At 42.6% G+C, this 20,825-nt stretch overlaps 1 protein-coding gene across 10 annotated transcripts in view; it reads left to right on the top strand.

Annotated features, from left to right (window-relative positions):
• SLC4A11 (solute carrier family 4 member 11) overlaps nt 1–20,825 on the top strand; it is a 124,157-nt gene that overhangs the window by 67,408 nt on the left and 35,924 nt on the right. For 7 of the 10 annotated variants that reach the window (XM_015863019.3, XM_015863024.3, XM_032444207.2 and 4 more), the window contains exons 4-9: nt 4,450–4,496; nt 8,988–9,219; nt 9,828–9,890; nt 10,421–10,502; nt 17,718–17,841; nt 20,434–20,640. In XM_015863019.3, coding sequence (XP_015718505.2) covers nt 4,450–4,496; nt 8,988–9,219; nt 9,828–9,890; nt 10,421–10,502; nt 17,718–17,841; nt 20,434–20,640 — 755 coding nt within the window. The remainder of the gene's footprint in view (nt 1–4,449; nt 4,497–8,987; nt 9,220–9,827; nt 9,891–10,420; nt 10,503–17,717; nt 17,842–20,433; nt 20,641–20,825) is intronic. The other 3 variants (XM_085545906.1, XM_015863018.3, XM_085545907.1) reach the window with 1 other exon arrangement.

Genomic DNA, 20,825 nt, shown 5'->3' with positions numbered 1-20,825 from the left:
ATATTTAGCTTTCTCTTGCACCTTTGCCCTCTGCTCTATCTTGGGCATGTGGGATGGTTGAGACACAATTATCAAACATTTATATCTGACCAAAATCATTCAGGTCTGATGGGAATGAGGCCAGACTTAACGCAGTTATTGTAGAGCAGCAAAGGATTCCCTTGAGATCCTGCTTGTGCAATACCTTGCTGTCAGCAAGGAGCAAGTGGAACCTCTGCTACTGCTAATGAGCTCTTCTTGTGATGTGTGTTGCTGGGATTTAATTTTGTTTTAAAGGCAAAAAATGGTAAAAGCAAGAGAGTTCCTGCTGCTTGCAGTGTTGTTCAACACAAGTAGTTGAAGCTTAGATTTGCTTAGGGCCCAGGAGAAATCACTAATACCTAGACAAAATTTTTTCATTTATAAAACAGAACAATCCATGCTCAAGTACTTCCACTTACATCAGATCCTCGTATTTTTTTAAGACTGAAAATGCCACAATAGTGTTCTGCTGTCATTTATTAGCCTGCTCAACCGGATATGCAGAGTGCATGTAAATCTAATATAAAGTGTGCTGACATCTCTACAGCCAAAACATTCTTGATTTCTGATTTGCTTTCCTACCTTCCAAAGAAAAGATACTGCAAATATCTTCTGCATGGGGCTGCTTTGTTCCAACACCTTTCGATCTCTTCAGGTGTTAAGGGCAGCGCAGTGAACCTATGCAAGAAAGAAATGGAAAGGAGATCATAGAGTCACTTAATTGTTTGAGTTGGAAGGGACCCTTTAAGGCCATGTACTCCAAATCCCTTGCAATGAACAGGGATATCTACAGCTCCATCAGATGCTCAGAGCTCTGTCCTGCCTGACCTTGGGTGTCTTCAAGGAGGGGCATCTACCATGTCAATGTGAATAGCCTTAAACTTTGGCATAAGGCTTCTGTGGGTTTGTTTCCAGGGCTGCCTTTGCATAGATGTCATTATGTAAGAGAGGCTAAAAAAGGCAATTAGACTTCATTTGTCTATGTCGCTATCAGTAATATTACATAAAGGCAGCCAGGGTGGAATTGCCTCAAGTTCCAGGGAATAGATTTCCTGCTGCATTTCTTGCTTCCATGTATGAAATTGCCTTGTTCACACCCAGGACCCATCCAGATTCTGCAAGTGGAAGGGTAGATAAAAATGGAGGCATGCCATGTTGTCCCTCCAGGGCTCGTGAGTGTGCTCACACAAGGACATATGAGAGCAAGTCAAATGTTGACAGTTCATCACCACTACTAGCATTGATGTTAACTGTTAGCTGCTTACAGTGCACTTGGTAACGCTGTGTGCACGGATGCACGCCTCCTAGAAATCTGAGCTTTGTGTGTTGCCTTGGTGTGATCCCAGAGGATGTCAGAGATGTGTTGCTGACTTTTTGGTTATCCTCTGGATGGAACCTGGAGCACAGCCTAACAGATAAGGTCAGCAGCCCTGGCAGCTCTGCTCTTTCTGTGTGAGAGGACAAAGACAATAAAATGCCCATAACTCACTCGCTTGCCTAACATAAACTTGTGCAGCCTGCTTTTGGCAGCATGCAGAACCATGAAAATAGAAATGGAAATACTATGTGACCCTGACCTCTCTAAGTGTACTTCATCCTGATGCCCAGGTGTGAAATTATTCCTGGTTGCAAAGTGTAGTTGATGGTTGGTAGGTAGAATCTGCCTTGCTCTAGATAGGGGGTGAATCTGTGGCTCTCTGTGCCCTTTCTGCCCCCAGTGAAGTGCTTGAGTGCAGAGGTTGAGAGTGTTGCATCTTTATGGCTCCTCCAAAACTGGAGGGGGAAGACAATTAATGTACAGGAGGCTGAGGAAAATAGATGTTAGATGTATGTTGGTTTTAGGCTTGAGTATAGCCATCACTTAATAGACGAGTCATGGGCAATCTCCTGCATGATTTTATCCTGGTTTGCTTATCACATTCTTCTGTCTGTGGTACATAAGTGGATGTTCTTTAAGTCAGTCACAAACACAATTGGGAAATGTGTGTATTTTTCCCTGTTCTTCATGGATTCATTAAGGTTCCAAAAGACCTCAACAATCACCAAGCCCAACCCATCCCTATCATGCCCTCTAAACCATATCCCCAGATGCTACTTCTCAAGGTTATGGAATACCTCCAGGGATGGTGACCCTACCACCTCCTTGGGCAGCCCATTCCAGTGCCTGATTTCTGTTTCTGAGAAGGAATTTTCCCCAGTATCCAACCTGAACCTCCCCTGGTGCAACTTAGGGCTGCTACCTCTTGTCCTGTCATGATTCCATATTGCTGTTAGTTTGCAGCCGTCCTTCAATAATGTTATAGCACTCCAATGGGTCTTCAAGATGATGGCCCAGGATTGGGATGGTGATATCTATCAGTCTCCTCTTCCTGGACTGAGTTTGAACAGTGCGTTGCTTTGGTGAAATGATGAATGAGGCTCCCAAAACATCACCTCTGTGTTCAGAATAGCTTTTTTTTGTGTGTATGTGTGAAGTTTGAAAGATTCTGGTCCAACAGACATAATTAGATGTTTTTGCTTGTGTCGATAAAGCAGCACTCAGAGCTGGTTCATGATGAATACTTGAGAGAGCTGTCAACAGAAAGGGTTGATATGCACTTGAAGCTGATAAGAGGAGCCAAGAGATGCTGCATGATAAAAGGACAACATGAATTTGTGTTGCATTTGCATGCACACAAAGGCTTGGTGTGAAGGACAGAGAACAGATACCAGCTTTTAGCACGTGCTTGCTATTGTTCAAGACTGTTTTTTCTCTAGGACTATTTCATGCAAAAGCTGAAAAACCGAAACATGTTTTCCCTTCAATGAATATTTATGGCCTCCAAATTTTCCAGCATACTTCTGCATGTGTAATTAGGCTGTAAATTGAGTAAGTGAGCGCTGAAGAACTACAAATGTAAAAGCCTGGGGAAAATGCTTGATGTTTCTGGTTTAGTTGCGTGCTTACTTCTTAATAATAAATAGCATTTTCAAGATAAAACAGCTTGTGCTTTCCAAAGAATGTGTCAAAAGCGGTTATAATTGGAATTGTTGTGCCAGCAGATTTAAGTGATGCTCTTAATCACATGTAGAGTGTCCAAGTGAACTTTAGAAGAAGTTGAGTGATGTAACCAAAGCCTCTGAACCATTTTATTTAAAGATGAATGCAGTCCTCTCCCTCTTTTCCTCTACTGTGGAGTCAACTCTGTCTCCAGTTTGTTTCCCAGTGTTTTAAACCTTTAAGTATGAATGCTACCTTTGGTGCAAAGTAAAAACATCATCGCTGTCCCTATAACTGTTAGTTGGAGTCAGACCATCAGGTCTCACCATAGTCTCACTTCAGGCAGTTGAAGGGCATCATAAGGTCTCCCCTGAGCCTCCTCTTCTCCAGGCTGATCCATCCCAATTCCCCTCTGGCTCTCCCTAAAGCTTGTGCTCCAGACCCTTCATAGCTCTGTTGCCCTTCTTTGAACACACTCCAGGTCCTCAATATCTATGTTGTAGAGTAGGGCACAAAACAGAGCATGGCACTCAAAGTGCTGAGTATAGAGGGCAGCAGGGCTGAGTTTGTAGTGAGATCATCCTGTGGAGTAGGATTGAAGTAGTTCTGAGAGGCTTGGAAAATCCAGGTATGTAGAAGAAACAAATCTGCCCATGAATGTCTGTAACTTCTTATTACATCCCTGTACCACCAAGGCAGCAAAGAGGGGGGCCATGGCAAAAACAATGAAATTTCATTTGGTTGTGGTTTTTTTTAGCTTATATTACAAAACCTGCTTCGTAGACACCCTAAGACAACATTAACGCTATTCTTTGAACCAGCAGCTCTTGTACACCTCTGTCCCTGCAACTCAACTTCATAGTGAGTGACAGTTAATAGTCTCCAAACAGCAGTTTTCTTTCTCAAGAGCTCTGTTGCTTTACGCTTTGATTTATGGAGGCAGAGTGGTGAGTTGATGGGACGCTAATGTGCTCATCCTCGAGTCACTGCGTGTGATCTCTCACAGTCTGCTCCCTTGGAAGTGCCTGGGTGTTATTGTTGACTTTTTAACGAGGACAAGAATGGTTTCCAAATGAGAATGACTCATGCAATCTTAGCCTCAATCTATCAAGCAGCGATGCATGGGATTAAATGATTACCTAAAGTATTAAGAATTAGATTTGGGGGAAGCAGTGGGGAGGGGGGTGAGTAGTAAAGGGTAAAAACACATAGGAAATTTGAAAGAACAAAACTGAAAGCTGCAAGACTCAAATTGTGGCTGAACAGTAAAAGGCTGTTTCTGCACTTGGTTTGTATTTCCTAAATGGGAAGTACTGTGAAAATTGAATCTCTGCTTTTCGCTAGATATAGTCTTCTGTCTGCCAAGAGTGATACTTCACCTTGTCCTGAGCCTTGTGCTGCCTGTCAGACGCCTGTGATAGTAACACTGTTTTTCTTTTCTTTTCCAGCTGAAAATGAAAGTGCTGGCTGCGTATTGCTACACACATCAAGGAAGGTAAGTAGGGATTCTGCGTGATAGACTTTCATCTAGAAACAGGGAAAGCAGGATTTTGAAACACACTGTGGGTGTGGGGAGCTGGTTTTTATTGGTCGGAGCAGGATATATTAATATATTCTTCCCTGAATTCCTCAGTCTTCATTTAAGAAAGCCAATATGTTGCTTGTTCTCCAAGCAGTTTCTTTGCAAATTCTGATTGTTTCACTGTGTTTTGTCCCAGACAATTCCTTGACATGTTAATTCATCACTTTCTCTTCTGCAGCTGCCTGCAAAGGGATCCAAACATACACCACAGAGACTCAGGCTGCTTAGTTCCTCTCCAGCTGAAAGCACAAACACCCCATAGACACTGCTGTGACTTGATTTCCTGTTTATTCCCACTAATCAGATCTGCCTCCATGAGGTACAACAGGAGTGAATTCCCTGGAAACGCTGGGTTTAGGAGGACAATTGGGAAACAGCCTTTAGTTTACTCTTGAGACAGTAACTTGATAACGATTAGGCAGAAACATGAGAAACCTCCCATAGGCTTTGTTACTGCAGACCTCCAACTATGAAAGTACAAAGCATGCAAGGAGGAAATGAACTGATATTAAATATCACTTGCAGTCTTGATCTTTGGGGGCTAAAGCATGACCTGTGATGCTTTAGGCTGTCATCTCTTGTCCCACCTGGGCTGAGAGGGTCTGGCTGTGTGAACTTGTGACATCGTTGATGTTGGCCCACTTTAATATTACAGGCTTGTTTAATTTGTCTTATCTAATACGACTGCCTAAGCTGCTTTGAGCTGGTTGTGCTTGACTGAAAGTAACCTAAGAACTTGATCACTTAAGGTGAAAACTGAGTCCAAATGCATGATCTACTTGTGATAAGAAATAGTTGGAAGCTCAGTGTGTCTCGTCTTCCAGATTTTTGGGTTGTTTTTTTGTTTTCTTTAGAGCTGTAGGATTCCTGCATTTCTGGCCTGTGGTTTGTGCATGAGCATCTTAGTGTGCTGTAGAGCAACAAATACCAGAGGGACAGCATGCTTTAGCAAGGCTAGAGGGGAAAAAAATGCCATGGTGGACAAGTAAAATTGTTGTGCTTCAAACACAAAGGAATTTGGGTCCTGGGTCACATGAGAAGGCATCACTTGAAGAAAAAGGGTTCAGTCAGACATTTTGTGTGTAGACACTTGTCTTCAATACTGTCCCTGTCCTCTGATGATAGTCCATGGCTCTTGCCCCACTTGAGGAGTGCTGGAAAGGCAGTACATGTCTTGGACAAGTTTATGTCCCTTGATGGGTGCATAGGGAATCTGTTCACAGTCTGAACTACTTAATCACCATCTCAGTATGCTTCTGAGGAAACAGCTGTGAGAATCTGGCAGCAGCAGAGGTGGGATTGTGCTCAGGACAAGGTGGTTTTTGGGAGCACCTTCTCCTGAGGATTTTGCAGCCTCTATAAGTAGACTTTGTCTGTGGAGCAGCAGGCCAGCATATGACATTGATTTTGGAAGTTCTTGAGTGTTGAAAGCTTAGTTATGCATGGATTCTGTGCCGCTTGGTCTAATGGATGTTGGCCAGGGGTCCTGCTTGCATTATGCTAGGGGAGGCTGTTTCAGTGCATTCTTATTCCTGAAGTATGACAGCCTCTCTTCTTGCCATGATGCACTGTACAGCTTTGCAATTAGGGATGCACAACACTATTAAAATGACTATTGAGTAGCTGTCTTGGGTTTCTTGCTAGGCAGTTTCCAGCATGCAGTATCCTGGTGTGACTTGACTATCTGGCTAAAAATATTTGTGAAGGAGTAGTCATTAATTTCTCTTCAAAACAGTGGGTGTCCTGACTGGAACAGGTTCTGTTTGAGCTATCTCTGAGGTGTTGCTGTACCAGCAATTCAACTAATTTGCTCTTGGTTTGTCTCATCTGGGCAAGCAACATATTTATATCCTCTCGTGGTGGCATGCTGCCTTGCAGTGTTCTGCGTGTATATCTTACTCAAAGTTATAGGAGTGATAATAAGAGTAGTTATTGTGCTGATTTTATATCATAGAACAGCAGCAGGGAAATAAAACAGGGCTGAGGTATGGAAAATGATACAGAATGTGTTACTAGAAGGTTGTTGCAGAACTGGATTTATCATAGAACCAGTACCTCCAGGTCTTTTTTGGCAGAGCTGTGCTCAATCCTTTTATCCCCCAGCATATATTGGTAATGAACATTGTCTCAGCTCAGGTGCAAGATTGTGTTTGAGTTGAATCATTGTGACTTGCATCAAAGCTGCTGACATTATTATCCTAACACAGCAAACAAGTGGTGCTGTCCTGTGCAGATCAGTGGAGGATCAGCCTTGATTGAGGTGATGTGGGCAGATAATAGCCATCTGCTGAATGCCTCTGATTCATTTCTGCTATCCATCAGCTAACTTTTTGCTTTCACGGTTCTGCTGCTGCTGACTCCTCTCAAGCATGTGAGAAACTGATGGCATGAAACCATTTTTGGTTTCTTGAGATCATCTTGATGCTGTGGCATTCCAGTTGTCCTTAGCTTTCTTGATAATTCTTTTGATAATTCATATATTCATATATATGTTCTGTTATATCATAACATTGTTAAGGCTGGAAGAGACCTCTGAGACCACTAAGTCCAACCCCAACCCATCCCCATCATGCCTATTGACTGTGGCCCCAAGTGCCCCATCCCTGTGGTTCTTGGATGCCTCCAGGAGCAGTAACTCCACCACCTTCTTGGGCAGCCTGTGCCAGTGCCTGGCCACTCTTTAGGGAAAGAGCTGTTTAATAAAATCCAGCTAGAACATCCTCTAAATCCTCAGTAGACTGTTTAATCTCTCTACTGTTTGAACATCCATCCTAGGTTGGACTCTGTGTGCCAAACAAGCTGGAACAGGGCACCTTTGAGAGAAGTTGTGGTCACCTGGTGACCTTATGAGCATAAGTATTACAGGTGGTGATAGGTGTTTAACCTGCTCTTGTGCAGTGATAGCCTAAGTTGGATTGGCCACTTGCAGTTCTACCACCTCTCACCTTCTGTGGGATGATGACACAGCTGTGTCACTGTCTTCTCTCCAAAGAGCAGATGGCAATAAAGCCTTGGGGGTGGCAGTGAAATCCTTCAGAGAATCCTCAGTCTCCGTCCTCCAAGGCTGTGTAAGAAATGATTGATGCAAAGTAAAACAGTGTTAATTGCAATGGATGTGTACTGACAACTTGATAGTTGCTGTGATAATTACAGTAATTAGTGAGATGTTAGCATTTTTCTTAGTGTCTAGGCTATAAATGGAAAAGGTGGAGTGGGTATGCATGAGAGGAAGGGATCTATGACTCAAGCAGTGTAGTGGTCCCTATAATATGGGGGCAGCATGCCAAGTTATTTGCTGTAGAGGCAGCATGGTTTCAGTTTTATTAAAGCAATTTGGAGAGTGTGTCTTACTGAGTTTAAAGGGAGTTGTAGGCTTAAATACATCTTTAAAATCTGGTCTGCAGACTCATAATGTCTCGTCTAGCTTCCTGTGGGATGGAAGATCCATATAATGAAATGCAAGTCCCATTTCCTTGTTTTCTCTCAAGCTGCTGAAGGAGAGGACAGGACTGTCAGTCCTTGACTCATTACTGAGAGTGTTAACTGCGTGCGTGGATTTCTAAGAACTGTGAAATGGGAACAACAAATCTGCAGTTTGATAATTCAATTAACAAATGTCATAACTGACAAATGAAGAAAGGAACTGAGCTTCTGTAATACAGCGTGGTTGTTTCTTCTGTCTCGAGGTCTACAAATCTGACTGGGACAGCAGACAGAACCAGCAGAGTTGAGGCAGTGCTGGCCTTTTTCTTGCCATCTGGTTTTCCTCCTCTCACACACTGATTCAAAGCTAGATGTTATGCAGAGAGGAAGAAAATATGCTTATAAGTGGGAACAATAAGAATGTAGGAAGAGTAAAGAGCACTGGGCTGCATGGGATTCCCCCATCTCCCTCTCTAAGCTCCTGAATTAGGAGAACATGGAGAGATGGCTCACTGGAAAGAGCTAATGTAGGATGCCCAGAGATGCACGCTGGCTGTATTTCACTCTGCTGAGCTGGGGGTTGATTTCTTCCTGATAGCTTTGCCCATGTTATTGCGAACATGTTGAATTGTTCAAACCAAAAGGAGGCTTATTAAGATGCTACTGTAACCATGGTGTCTTTTTTTTCTTATGAAATGAAATTGGTTTGTTTATTCATCACTGCGTTCAACATCGGGGTGTAAACTGTGGCCAGGCAATCACCCGTGGTGACTCAATTAGCATAAGCCTTGAAATTGCCTTTTAATGCATTAACAACATACAAAACTACTTTTGCAGTGTGATCTGAAAAGAATGATTCTAAAATCACTGGTTTGTTGGCAGTAGCATCAGAAAAAGCTGTTGTGTTGTAAACTACGAAACCTTAATCCTTTGTCTGGTATTGGTACAGCTATATAATGCTCTGACCTCTTTTTAATACAGTACCTGAAATTAAAGAATTTTGAGGAAGAAGTCAGAGCCCACAGAGACCTGGATGGGTTCTTGGCCAGAGCCAGCATCATCCTGGATGAAACAGCCACCAGTTTGGATGATGTCCTTCGAGAGATGCTGAAACATTTTGCCGAAGACCCCGAGAACACGGAGCCAAGCTGTAACTTTGAAAAAATCATGAGCACTTTATTCACGGATTCAGGGACCCCACGAGAAGGGAATGGTAATTCATATTTGATTAGTTTCCAATTAATGGTTATTAGCCATCCTTTTCATTGGTGGTGGGTTGACCACTCACTAATGCATGCTCCCTGAATTTGCCTGTTGCATGCAATCCTGGGGGGTAATTTTTGTCACCTAGGCTTCAAAGTTTTGTTGAAGTGGAGTTTTGTCATTGTTTCATTTAGATGTGATGCACTGATGCTCTCCTTAGGGAGAGGTCTCCAGCACTGGAATTTCTTGTCTGTTGGACTATAATGTTAGTAGTGATTGTCCTTAGAGAAGTGTCAGATGTTCTGCAGAGAGATGCTTTGTGGTGTCCCTTCAGAAGTGGCTCCTTTGCCTTGTGATTCTCCATCTGAATTCACACAGGCTGAGGAATTCTGAATTGAATGAGCAGTTTTTTGGGGAAGGCTGAGCCTTTGTGTTGACCCTGGCTTACTAGAAGTGGCAAGAGGCTCATTGGTTTACTCTGAAAACTCAGAAGTGGGGTAGACTTAAACACTGGCTTAAGTGTCACTTTATCTACCAGCGAATGTCATAGCATAGCCTAAAACACTGCCTTTTAGCCCGAGATGTACAGAAGCTTAACTAAGCATTGTTTCTCTGTAGGCATCCATGACGTTTCAGAGCCAACAGGAATGAATATACAAACATGTACATCGCACCTCAAATGTAACTGTCACAGCCTGAGTGAATTTGTTTAACAGTTATGTCAAGTCCTGAGCATGTAGTAAGCATGTTCATGCTTTGGTTACTTCTTGCTGCCTGTCTTAGTGCTTTGCATTTATATCTTGAATTTAGGCTTTCTGCCAATGAAGAAAAACTAAGCAGTGCCATCAAACAATCTGAGAGAACAATGCTTACAAAGAGGGGAGAGAGGGCATGGGAGTTGGAAGATGAAGTCTCTTCTAGTCCTGTGTGTGTTGAATAATGCTGCTCTAATAACTTAATATTGTGGTAGAATGATGTTAGAGGGAGAAAACAGCTGTCTCTTCAAGCTGCAAATAGTCTAAGGCAGAATTCAAAGGCATCAATTCAAATGTTTCCACTTCTTCCTATTGTCATCCTCAATCCTTGCATCCATCCAGTATGCAGCTAAATATGCTTGGTATTAGCATTTAGCTTCAGTTTGAAAGGAAATGTGATTTGTAGTTGCATACTAATGTGAACAGGCTTGTAACACTTCTTTCCTTCTCCCCTAGTTCACCTCTTATCAGATACAATTCAAGGGGTCACAGCGACAGTCACAGGGGTGCAGTATCAGCAGTCCTGGCTCTGTATCATGTAAGTACCTGGGTTGTTGATTATCAGAATGTGTAGGTTGCTTAAAACTTGCAACTATTTCTACTGCAGAGAGGAAAAGCAGCTGAGAATATGCTCTTTAAGTTGAGGTGGTGGTGAGGTCTTCTCTGACCATCTGTCTTGACCTGGTGGGCTCTCTGAGCAATGGGCTCATTTGCAAATGAATTGCAAGCAGCAGTCTGGGCAGAGATGGCCATAGTCTCCACAATGCATTAAATTGCTGGATGCTGTCTAAATCTAGGGTTAACAAATTATGCTGAAAACATTCAGAGCCCGGTTATTCTAATTACTACAGATGCTAATTAGGAGCTCTTGAAAAATAGGACAAGTGAACTTGATCATGAGCTACTTTGACTGCCAAAGTCTGAGGCCTTGTACTGAAAGACTTCTTAAGCCCTTTGCGAACATCAAAACTTTGTAACTAGAAATTGAAGTCAGAAATTCAGACGCTATTCAGACACTGATTGTTTGCTGGCAATTAATTCAGACACTGTCAACACTGCTAAACTTTGGAGCAGCCCCATAAGGCAGTAAGGGCTTTGTCACTTGGGATTCAGAAGCCAGGATGACTTCACCCCAGTTTCCACTTGACTGAAGCTGGGTTGCTTGGTTTTTCAAATCATTGTCCTAGAGTCAAGAATGTTGGGTGAGTAAAACTGTCCCTTCATGGAGAAATGCCAGAGCCTGAGTCACTGAGCTTAAGCAGTTTAACTTCAATCTCTCTGTTTCTGTATTCATATGTAATCTCTAGTCAAGTTGTCATGAGATATCAAAGTCGTTTACCTGGGAATGGGGTTAACCTGTGTTGCAGATGTGCCTACAGGCTCTCAAGGAGTACAGACACATGCTGTAGCAAAATTCACTACTGCTTTATGAGACAACTGTCACAGTAGCTTTCCTTCTCCTACCAGTGTTTCTGCTTATAGCTGGAAGAAATGCAGAATATTCTTCCTTGGAGATGGATATTGTTGTTTTGAGTTTTTTAATCACTTATAAAAAACTCCTGCATGTCAGAGGTCTGGCCTATGATGCAAGGATAATGGCTGTGCCATGTGTACTACTCTCAGCCTCTACTCTTATCCCTGGGATGCACAGAGTAGTTTGCTCATGTGAGAAGACGAGTTCATATAGCAAAAATGGTCTTCCTATGCTTCAACATAGAGGGATTCTGAGCTGTTTTTCATTGTGTTGCATGCCACAGATGTGGTAGGGGATGTGCATGTAACTTCAGGGAGAGCAGAGGTGGGAGTTCCTACTGTGGCATGTGACACGGCTCTAAAGCTTTAGAGAGTACTGACTTAATAAGAAAGCACTTGTAGTGGTCATGATATGAATGCTGTGATTATATACATGGAGCTGAAAAGGGTAGGATCAGTCTTACTGTAAAAAATGAGCCGAAAGTTTGAATATATCCATGTGAGTAATGCTAGCATCCATGACAAGACATGATCTGAAAAACAAGCTTATAGCCTGAAGGTGTCTTGTGCAAAACTTCCTTGTTTCTTCCTTTTGTTACTCTGAAGAGGGAGAAGAAAGTGGTGGGAAAGGAGTGATGAGTTATTAACTGTAATTATATAATTATTGCACTGTATTGCTGCTGTATCTATTGTGCAGTGGATTGAGGATGATTTTTAGACCTTACGCTTTTCTTGAAGGCAGATTACAAAACAACATTGCAAACTCTGAAGTAAAAGGAATTTGTTGTTGTTTTTTCCTGTGTGAGTGGGAAGTATCTAAGGTAGCTTTTTACTGTTTTTTATTGCACTTAAATTTAACAGTTCAGATTCGAATTAGCTCTGCTGTTTCCTACGCACCTTAACATTTTCTACCTAGCAAAGTTTGGATATCATAATAAGGTTATATTAATGAGGAGGTGCAGCTCAGAGATAGAGCTTTGGCAGTACTTTTTCTCCTCAGAGTCAATGCAAAAGTACAATGTCTATATTTTTCTTGAAGCCAAAAATGCTCCTGTGGGTTTTTCAGTGAGTTTTGCAGAGCAGTGTTACTTCACAGACAGAAAAACTTGCTTCTATTTCTCTTCTTGTCAGAATGAGGGCATGTTCTTTCCTTCCACTCACACCTCAACTAGAAGAGAGGTGGGGAAAACCTAGGGTGAAGTAGCTATTCTGCTTCTGCTGCAATTAATACTCTCCTGGCAGCTTCAGGTCTGTTGAACCACTGTCAAGGTCAGAAGTACTTTCTGAGCCTGAGCCACAACCACAGAACAGAATGAGCTGTTGGGACTTACGATCTCAAGGTTTTGAGTGCTCCAGTGAGGTCCAGGAAAAGAACTGACTTCTGATTCGCAGTAGACTTCAGAGATTTTGTTTATTTGAAGAATTACCTATACCTGTTCTCACCACAGCCTTACCCAGGGTGGTACCTGAGCACTTGAAAACCCTGAGATTCCTTCATTGAAATTCTGTGTAGCTGAGAGTAATGCAGAGCTGCACGCCCCACTAGCAAGTGATGTTCACCTGCCAAGAAGTGAAGATTGCTGGGTATTTGAATATCATAAAGTTGTAGAATTACTTGAGTTGGGAGGGACCTCCAAGACTGTCTGGTTCCAACTCTCCCCTGCCTGGGGTTGCCAGGCACTAGGTCAGGCTGCCCAGTGCCCCATCCATCCTGCTTTATTGGTTATTTGATGTGAGGAAGCATTGCTTTTAGTAGGAGCTTGTGGAGACTCAATGCTACTCTTCTAGCAAGCAATGATTGCAGCAGGTAGCTCTGCTTTCTTGAGGAACCAGCTGGATTCATTGTGATCCAGTGTCTGAAAGGGGTGAAGTAGGTGCTTTGCATGGCTAGATGGGGAAGAAGCCACTATAAGAGCTTGTGGTTTAGACTTGTCAACATTCATGGCTCAGAAAGCCAAAGGATAGCCCCCCCCTTTTCCAGCAGGCATTATATGGAAAAGTGGCTTTGATCACAACCATGTTTTAACAAGCCCAATTGCTGCCCTTATCATGTGACAAGTGGAGATGTGAATGCACAACATTTTTGTTTCCTGGGATGTGATGTAGAATCTATAAGTCTAAGGATATTGCAGTCACTGCCAGTTAAGTGCTGGTATCCTCCATAAGAAATACCAGCTGATGTGTTATTAAACACTGCCTGAGCAGAGTGGGTCCCCTCAGGCAGTACCATCTCCAGGTAATACTCTTCTTGCCAGGAGATGAATATAATTTCTGCTTTCCAGAACTGAATCCTTTAAAAAAAAAAAAGAAACCAACAAACATGAAACCGGGACCTGCTTTGTAGTCTGTATTGAGTAAATGAAGGCTTATTTCCTTTGGTTGGATTGGAATTTAGTTTGATTTGGCATGTGGATTGGTGAAGGACTTAATTTCAGTGCATTCAACTGATTTGCTAGAGCTGTTTGAACAGGTGAAGCCAGGGAAGAAACCTCTCTGCAACCGAAGATGCAATGGCTTGTGTCCCATGTTGCTATAAAATTGTTTATTCTCATATAACCTTACTGCAAAAATGCATATGAGGGGGTTAATTTAAAATACCAGGTAGCCTTTCAAAACTTAGTAGTTTGAAGTTCTTTTGGATATCAAACAAGACAGCTGTTGAATGGTTCAACTGTTGAAAAATATATATGTCTGTTAAACAGATGTCTGCAAGGCTTTGAGTTCTGTGAATAAGGACCTTTCCTCCAGACTTTAAGCAGTCATCTTTTAAGTGTTGCTTGGGTTCAAAGCAGTGGTTTTTAATGTACCTATAACTACCCTTGTTTGTGTGTTAGAGTCAAAAATCCTGTGCATGCTGTGTTGTGAAAGGGATTTGTCAAATCCAAGCCCCCTTCATTGGGAGTTTGAATCTTGAAGGAGAGCTGCTGGCAAGAATAATGAGAAGTCTTAGTGCCTACAAGTGTGTTCAGGGAGGAAGGGGTGGATTCTGCTGCTCTGTCCTGTAGGAAATGCTTTCTCCCTAACTCCCCTAGAGATGAACCGCTAGAGAGGATGTGTCTTTCTAGAGCACAGTGCATTTGTCACTCAGAAATAATACTCATCCTGGAGTGATTTTGCTCTGTACTTCTGAGCCATCCTGGTGCCAAACTGTTGGTGAGCTGGCCTGCTGGTTGCAGCTCCATTCCTCGCTTGTAAATTCTGCTCTCTGAAAGCCCTGTGCCTGGAGCTGCTTTGCCAATGATTTATTTGCAGTGGATGAGAACAAGCAGTGTCACTGTTGTTCTACACTGGGAATGGAAAAGGTTGGTTAGCTGATTACCTCTACTGGGCATTTTTTCTTACTGCAGGGGATAAGTTCTTTCTAAAAGGACTTCCTTTCTTGCCTGGTTTAAAGATGGTTTTTGTTACTCTTGAGTCTCCATAGTTTGACCCATTTTATGACTTCTCTGAGAGATGTTATTAATCTGATAACATCTTGGGCATGGGGCAGAACTGTGGCATGTGTGACTTTGTATATTGGTGATTTTGGGGGAGTGCTGCCCATTCTCACCATTCAGGTGCCAAGTTTGTTGCTTCAAGATATGCAGCCTAGAAGGAGGAGGACAGTAAAGCAGGAATTTGTGCTGTAATTCAAATGGCCTTTTTTTCTTTTTTATAAGCTCAATTACTGGAGAATAATGATAAAATTGCTGAGAATGCAAACTGGCATCTCATTAAATCATAACCAAATGTTTTCTTATGTGAGTAATAATGGGTTGAAAATAGGTTTTTCTGCTTGCTGGCCAAACCAGAGGAGAACCACATTTAGCTCAACCCAAACCAAAAAGCAACTTGGATGCTTTGGCCAAACCATACTTGATTTAGTCAGCTGAAAATGTCTTGCCAGTCCTCAGGCTTCTGAAGGAGCTTTGGCTGTTTACTGTCCAGATATCTCTCTTTAAGTACTCAAGTGCCTTTATTTTAGCCTGAACTGCACAGTTTTACTTACAGATTTGCCCAGCTTTTAGGGTAACTCCATGTGAACCAAATAGACTTTATTTGCACAGTTCTAGAAAGGGCTTCAGCTTGGGTTCATTTTATCTGTCCTAAAGAATTAAAGCAAAGAAGTGGATAAGTGCTAGACAAAGCTGGATTTCAATTGGGTAGCTTTGATTCTGATTTTATTGAATCATTAAGGTTGGAAAAGACATCTGAGATCATCATGTCCAACCCCAACCCATCCCCACTGTGCTCATTAACCCCAACTGTCATATTTCCATGTTTCTTGAACCACCTGCAGGGATGATGACACTACCAGCTCCCTGGGCAGTCTGTTCCAATGCCTGACTGCTTTTTCCAAGATGAATTTCTCCTTAATATCTAACTTGAACCTCTTTCACTGCAACTTAAGGCACCTTTCATGGAGCTCAAGAATCTTACTGCCAGTTGAAGCAGAAAAGTAGCTGTGGCATTTCATCTGAAGGACAAGTAGCTTGCTTAATTATAGCCCTATATACTGTTTATTTCTTCAAATAACTTTATTGCAACATGACTTCACATATCATATCCAGGGAAGCAGGCCTCCCACACACTGACTTTCTGTCCTCAGGTAGGAGCAGAAATTCAGTGTTTTTTTAGCAAGATTCACTCAAATGTGGTGGAGCAGACAAGCAGGTACTGCTGAGCAGCATTACTGGGAGATAATGATTAGTTACACTCGTGTATCACTTGAAAAGGTGTTCACATGCATGTCTTGGTATCCTATCCTACTTCTGGCAGTGGGCCTTGTGCTGATGTGATCAGCCCTTGATCTGTAGGAAGCTTTCTCTGGCTCTGCTTTTGGCTTCAGTAGTTTCTTGAGATGCTGGGAGCTGCTTGATAGTTGTGGCATGGAAAGATTTGTTTGTTAAGTGTTGGTTACAGCCCTGTGAGCAATAGGTGTCTAATACCTGCCTGTGACCGTTTCGAGAATGGATATCATAGAATCATTGTGATTGGGGAAAGCTGTACAAGATCAACAGTTCCAGCTGTCAACTGAGAAGAGAACAAAAAAGGCTCTTTTTCTTTCTAGTGTATCAACTATTCATTTTTGTGCACTTTTCCCAGTAGATGAAGGTGGGGTAAGAGGAATTAAGGTGTTGGGCCACTTGATGGCTTTCCGTATTAGTTCAGAGCTCATGCATTAGTTCCACTGGCTTGCTGAACCACAATAATCTTGTATGCTGTCCAGCTGCAGCGTGATTGCTACTGAAGGCTTTGGTTTTCTCATGAAAACTAGTGTTTATTTCTTCCTTTGGGAAGGCAAAGATTGCTGCAATTCTAAATTGCATTGGAGACCAACGGCAGCCTCTGAACTGCAGGTCTAGTGGAAAGGATAACGTGTTATCTATAAGTCTATTTCATGACTTAGAAAGGGACTTATTCTTACTGTTAGGACCTGCTTGGGTTGTTTGTAATTAGCTCTATTCCTGCTACCTCTCCCAAGGCTGTTTCAAGTGATTTGAGTAAGAAAAAGTGAAGAGACCTTGGTAAAAGGGTAGCAGAAAACATGAAATATTGACCTCAAGAGTCACAGCACATGTGATTACAATGAAGTTATTGGGTTGCTTTAGGACGAGTGCCTTTGTGAGACTAATCTGCCTAGGTGACTTGGCTTCCTGATGACAGATTAGAAGTAAACTCAGTGTGGAGATATTTGCTGGGCTGATTTTGTATGCAAGTTATGAGCTTCATGAAGAATATAATGTGTTTCTAACTAGTACTTATCCAGCCAAGGATCTTCAGCTGCCATGACTAGGAATGACTATCAGGATGTGAAAGCATTAGAATATATCTTAAAAGGAAAGATGGGCTGGTTTAATGGCAGAGAAATGAGAGGGAAGATGATCTAAGGACTGCAATATGTTCTTGTTGGACAAATCGAATGGAACAAGCAATGAGAGTGACTTCAAACAAGAAAAAAATGCCACTCTGATATAAGAAGTCATACTTCAGTATTGATAGGCAGATATATATCACCATGTCTTCCAGAAGAGCTAGGAAGTAGTATGAGACTTTATTTAAAGCTGGAGAGCTGCAGTCTGGGCTGGTGATAACTTAAAAGCTGGCTTGGTACAGTTCATAAGAAAATAACAGCTGAGAGCATAGAGGGAAAGTCATTCAAACATTATGTACAGTACTACAAATAAAAGGTACATTGCTCTCTTTTATTTTTTTGGTTATTAGAAAGCAGATGGAAGGGGAGAATTGTGTTCAGTGTGCTTTGTAGTGCTATGCATAACCGTGCCATCTTTCCCCACAGTTGCACTATAAAGTCCCTTCAGCGGCGTCATGTTTGCATCAGTCGCCTCGAGAGGCCTCAGAACTGGGGTGAGAACTCCTGTGAAGTCAGATTTGTGATATTAGTCCTGGCACCTCCTAAAATGGTGAGTATTCATAGAATCGTAGAACAGTTTGGTTTGGAAGGGACCTTTTAAGATCACCTGGTTCCAACCCACTGCTATAAGTGGGGACACATCCCACTAGACCAAATTGCTCACAATCCCATACAGTCTGGCCTTGAATGCCTCCAGTGAGGGGGCATCCACAACCTCACTGGGAAGCCTGTTCCAGTATATCACTACCCCTCACAGTAAATAATTTCTTCCTAATATCTAGTGTACATCTACCTTCTTTTGAGTTTAAAACCATTTCCCCTCATCCTACATGCCCTTATAAAATGTCCCTCCCCAGTTTTTCTGTAGGCTCCCTACAGGTACTGAAAGGCTGCCATAAGATCCCACTGGATCCTTTTCCAGGCTGAAGAGCCTGTCCTCACAGGGGAGGTGCTCCAGCCCTTTGATCATCTTCATGATATCTGACTATTTCTCTTCTTCATTTTGGTACTTTAAAAGGATTCTCCCAAGATCGTGTTTTCTTTCTCTGTACAGAAAGAGACAATGACAGTGCACTATTTTTAAGGCAAATGGGACACCAAAAAGCCTGAGGTTTGCCATGCCATTGCCCAGACTGTTTATTCAAAACAGTGTACATGTGGAGTAGGAGTGCTGTGGAAGGTCAGGTTATGCTGAGGTGTTCTGTTTCCTTAGCTTTGTGTGCTTAAAATAGCAAGGTTAAAGTTTGCTTGGGTGTGCTTAATTCTCCATCACAGACACACTGAACTAATAACCTGTTAATGTGCTCATTTATTACCATATTGGGGGAAGACATCAAGGTCAATTGGGGATCAGCATCTTCCCTTCCTAGAAAGCAATGGCTTAATCAAATCATTGTGTCCTGTGAACTAATGATTGAAAGGTTCAAAGCTAAAGACCTTTTCATGCTTAAGCTGGCTGTTCACACCTTGGGGTTACCAGGTCTGTGCTCTTGAGAGGTACTGGGGAGGTTTGGGACCTTGTTGGGAGCAGGACAAATCCAGATCCAGTTTCCTGCCCTTTAATGATATCTGAGTGACCCTGGGACCTTCTGGTCTGATTTGTCTCCTGTGCATCCACCATCACCCTTGTTTAAATGGAAATAGTGGTGTTTCCTCATTTCTGGCAGATCTTTCTCAACTGAGCAGTTCAGTGCTTTTGGCATAGATCTCAAACCCAGCAGGCTGAAAACATATTGACGTTCCCTATGAGAAACAGCAGGCAAAAAACTGAACCTGCTCGCAATTGCATTGATCTTCTAATGTGTGGTGAGTGAGCTTATCTCCAGCCAACTACGTGCTAAGCCAAACAAGCAGCTCTGCATCCGCTCGTATCCTGGAAGTTTCCAATTCCAATGGACAGCATCAAATTAAGGAAAGGGAGGGGACGCCAAGCAGAACCACGGTTGCCAATGTGCTTTATTTTAAATCATTGTATCTAGCCAGCTCTAAGTACGCATTTCTGGTACAGCAGTTAAAATAATTAACCTGCTGACATTAACAGATTAAATGAGCCTTGCTTGGGGAGGGGGAGAAAAAGCCCAGAGAGCGAGCATCTGTTGTACTGAGGAACCCAGTTCCTTGTCCTTTTCTAACGCATAGGATGGAAAGACTTGAGCCCTCACAGGGCAACATGAAGATGAGAGGTAATAGGCTTAAGTTGTACTGGGGTCCTCCAGGTTAGATATTAGGAAAAAGCTCTTCTCAGTGTGGTCAGGCACTGGCACTGCTGCCCAGGGAAGTGCTAGGGTCACCGTCACTGGAGGTGTTTAAGAATCACTGAGATGTGGTACAGAGGGATATAATCAGTGGGCATGGAGTGGTGGGTTGGGCTTGAGGATCTTTTCCAAGCATAATGATTCCATGAGTGACAAAGCAAGTATAGTGTTAGTAGTGACTAGGACTAGCGTAGTGCTGCCTGTGTTTCCACGCCTCGGCATTAAGCAGCACTGAATTGCTGGTGAAGAAATGGTTCGTCTACTTTGTTATGAATCATGATAACTGATTTAGATTAATCACGTGCTTGCCACTGCTTCATACAGCAATGCAAGGAGTTAAGAATATGTCTAAAAGAAGGTGATTGTTTGGGTATCTCAAGCAAAGGCCTCATTATGGCTGTTGAATATAGTTGAGAGAAGTGGGGGTTAAAAACAGTTCCTCAAGAAGCAGCTCTTAAGGAGCTGTGTTTGTGTGTAACTTGGTAGGTAACTTCTCTGCCTCAACCAAAGCATGCAAGCAGTTGAGCAGATCAGACATCTCAACCTGCAGCAGCCTCCAGTGTCCCTCCACCCCAGTGGCAGTAATGCTAAGATACATTAGGGCTAGCAAAGACCCTTGCTTTGTCTCCTCAGCCTTGAAGGGAAGGACTAGGAGATAAAATTAATGCTCAGTTTGATTCAGATTTGTTTCAGGTCAATCAAGACAAGCTGATCTGTATTTCTGATCAGAGCCTAGACATTGGTTGGTCTGTCTGAGGGAGTCTGCCATTTTCATATGAGTGTCTCAGGGATCCTGGAATATGGTGCAAAACAGCAGCTCTACCTTCTGGAACTGAAACAAAATAGCTTTTGAGTATAAGTTAAGCTTTTCTCTCTTTTTAATTCAGAAAAGTACTAAAACAGCCACAGAAGTGGGCCGAACCTTTGCCACGATGTTTTCGGATATAACCTTTCGGCAGAAACTGCTAGAAACCAAAACTGAAGAGGAGTTCAAGGAAGCCTTAGTCCACCAACGCCACTTGTTGACGGTGGTGAATCAGAGACCCTCAGCAATGAGCGACGGGCACATGCCGCATGGTTCGAAGCCACTCAAGGTAAGGCTGGCCAGCATCTCCAACAGTCTTCCCATTGCTTTGGTGTCAAAATGAATACATTCATGGGTTTTCAGGAAAGGAGATGAAGCACTTGTGGTACGTGCATCCATCAGACTTTCTCAGTGGTCTCTCAGGACTGAGGTTGCTATAAGTGTTTCCAGTGTGCATATCTACCTTCCTCAGCT

This window comes from Coturnix japonica, chromosome 4, assembly GCF_054131305.1.
Source record: "Coturnix japonica strain WE chromosome 4, WE-NBRP24, whole genome shotgun sequence".
NCBI lineage: Eukaryota > Metazoa > Chordata > Aves > Galliformes > Phasianidae > Coturnix > Coturnix japonica.
The sequence above is the reverse complement of the archived record's forward strand: the minus strand, read 5'-3'. Positions and strand labels throughout refer to the sequence as shown.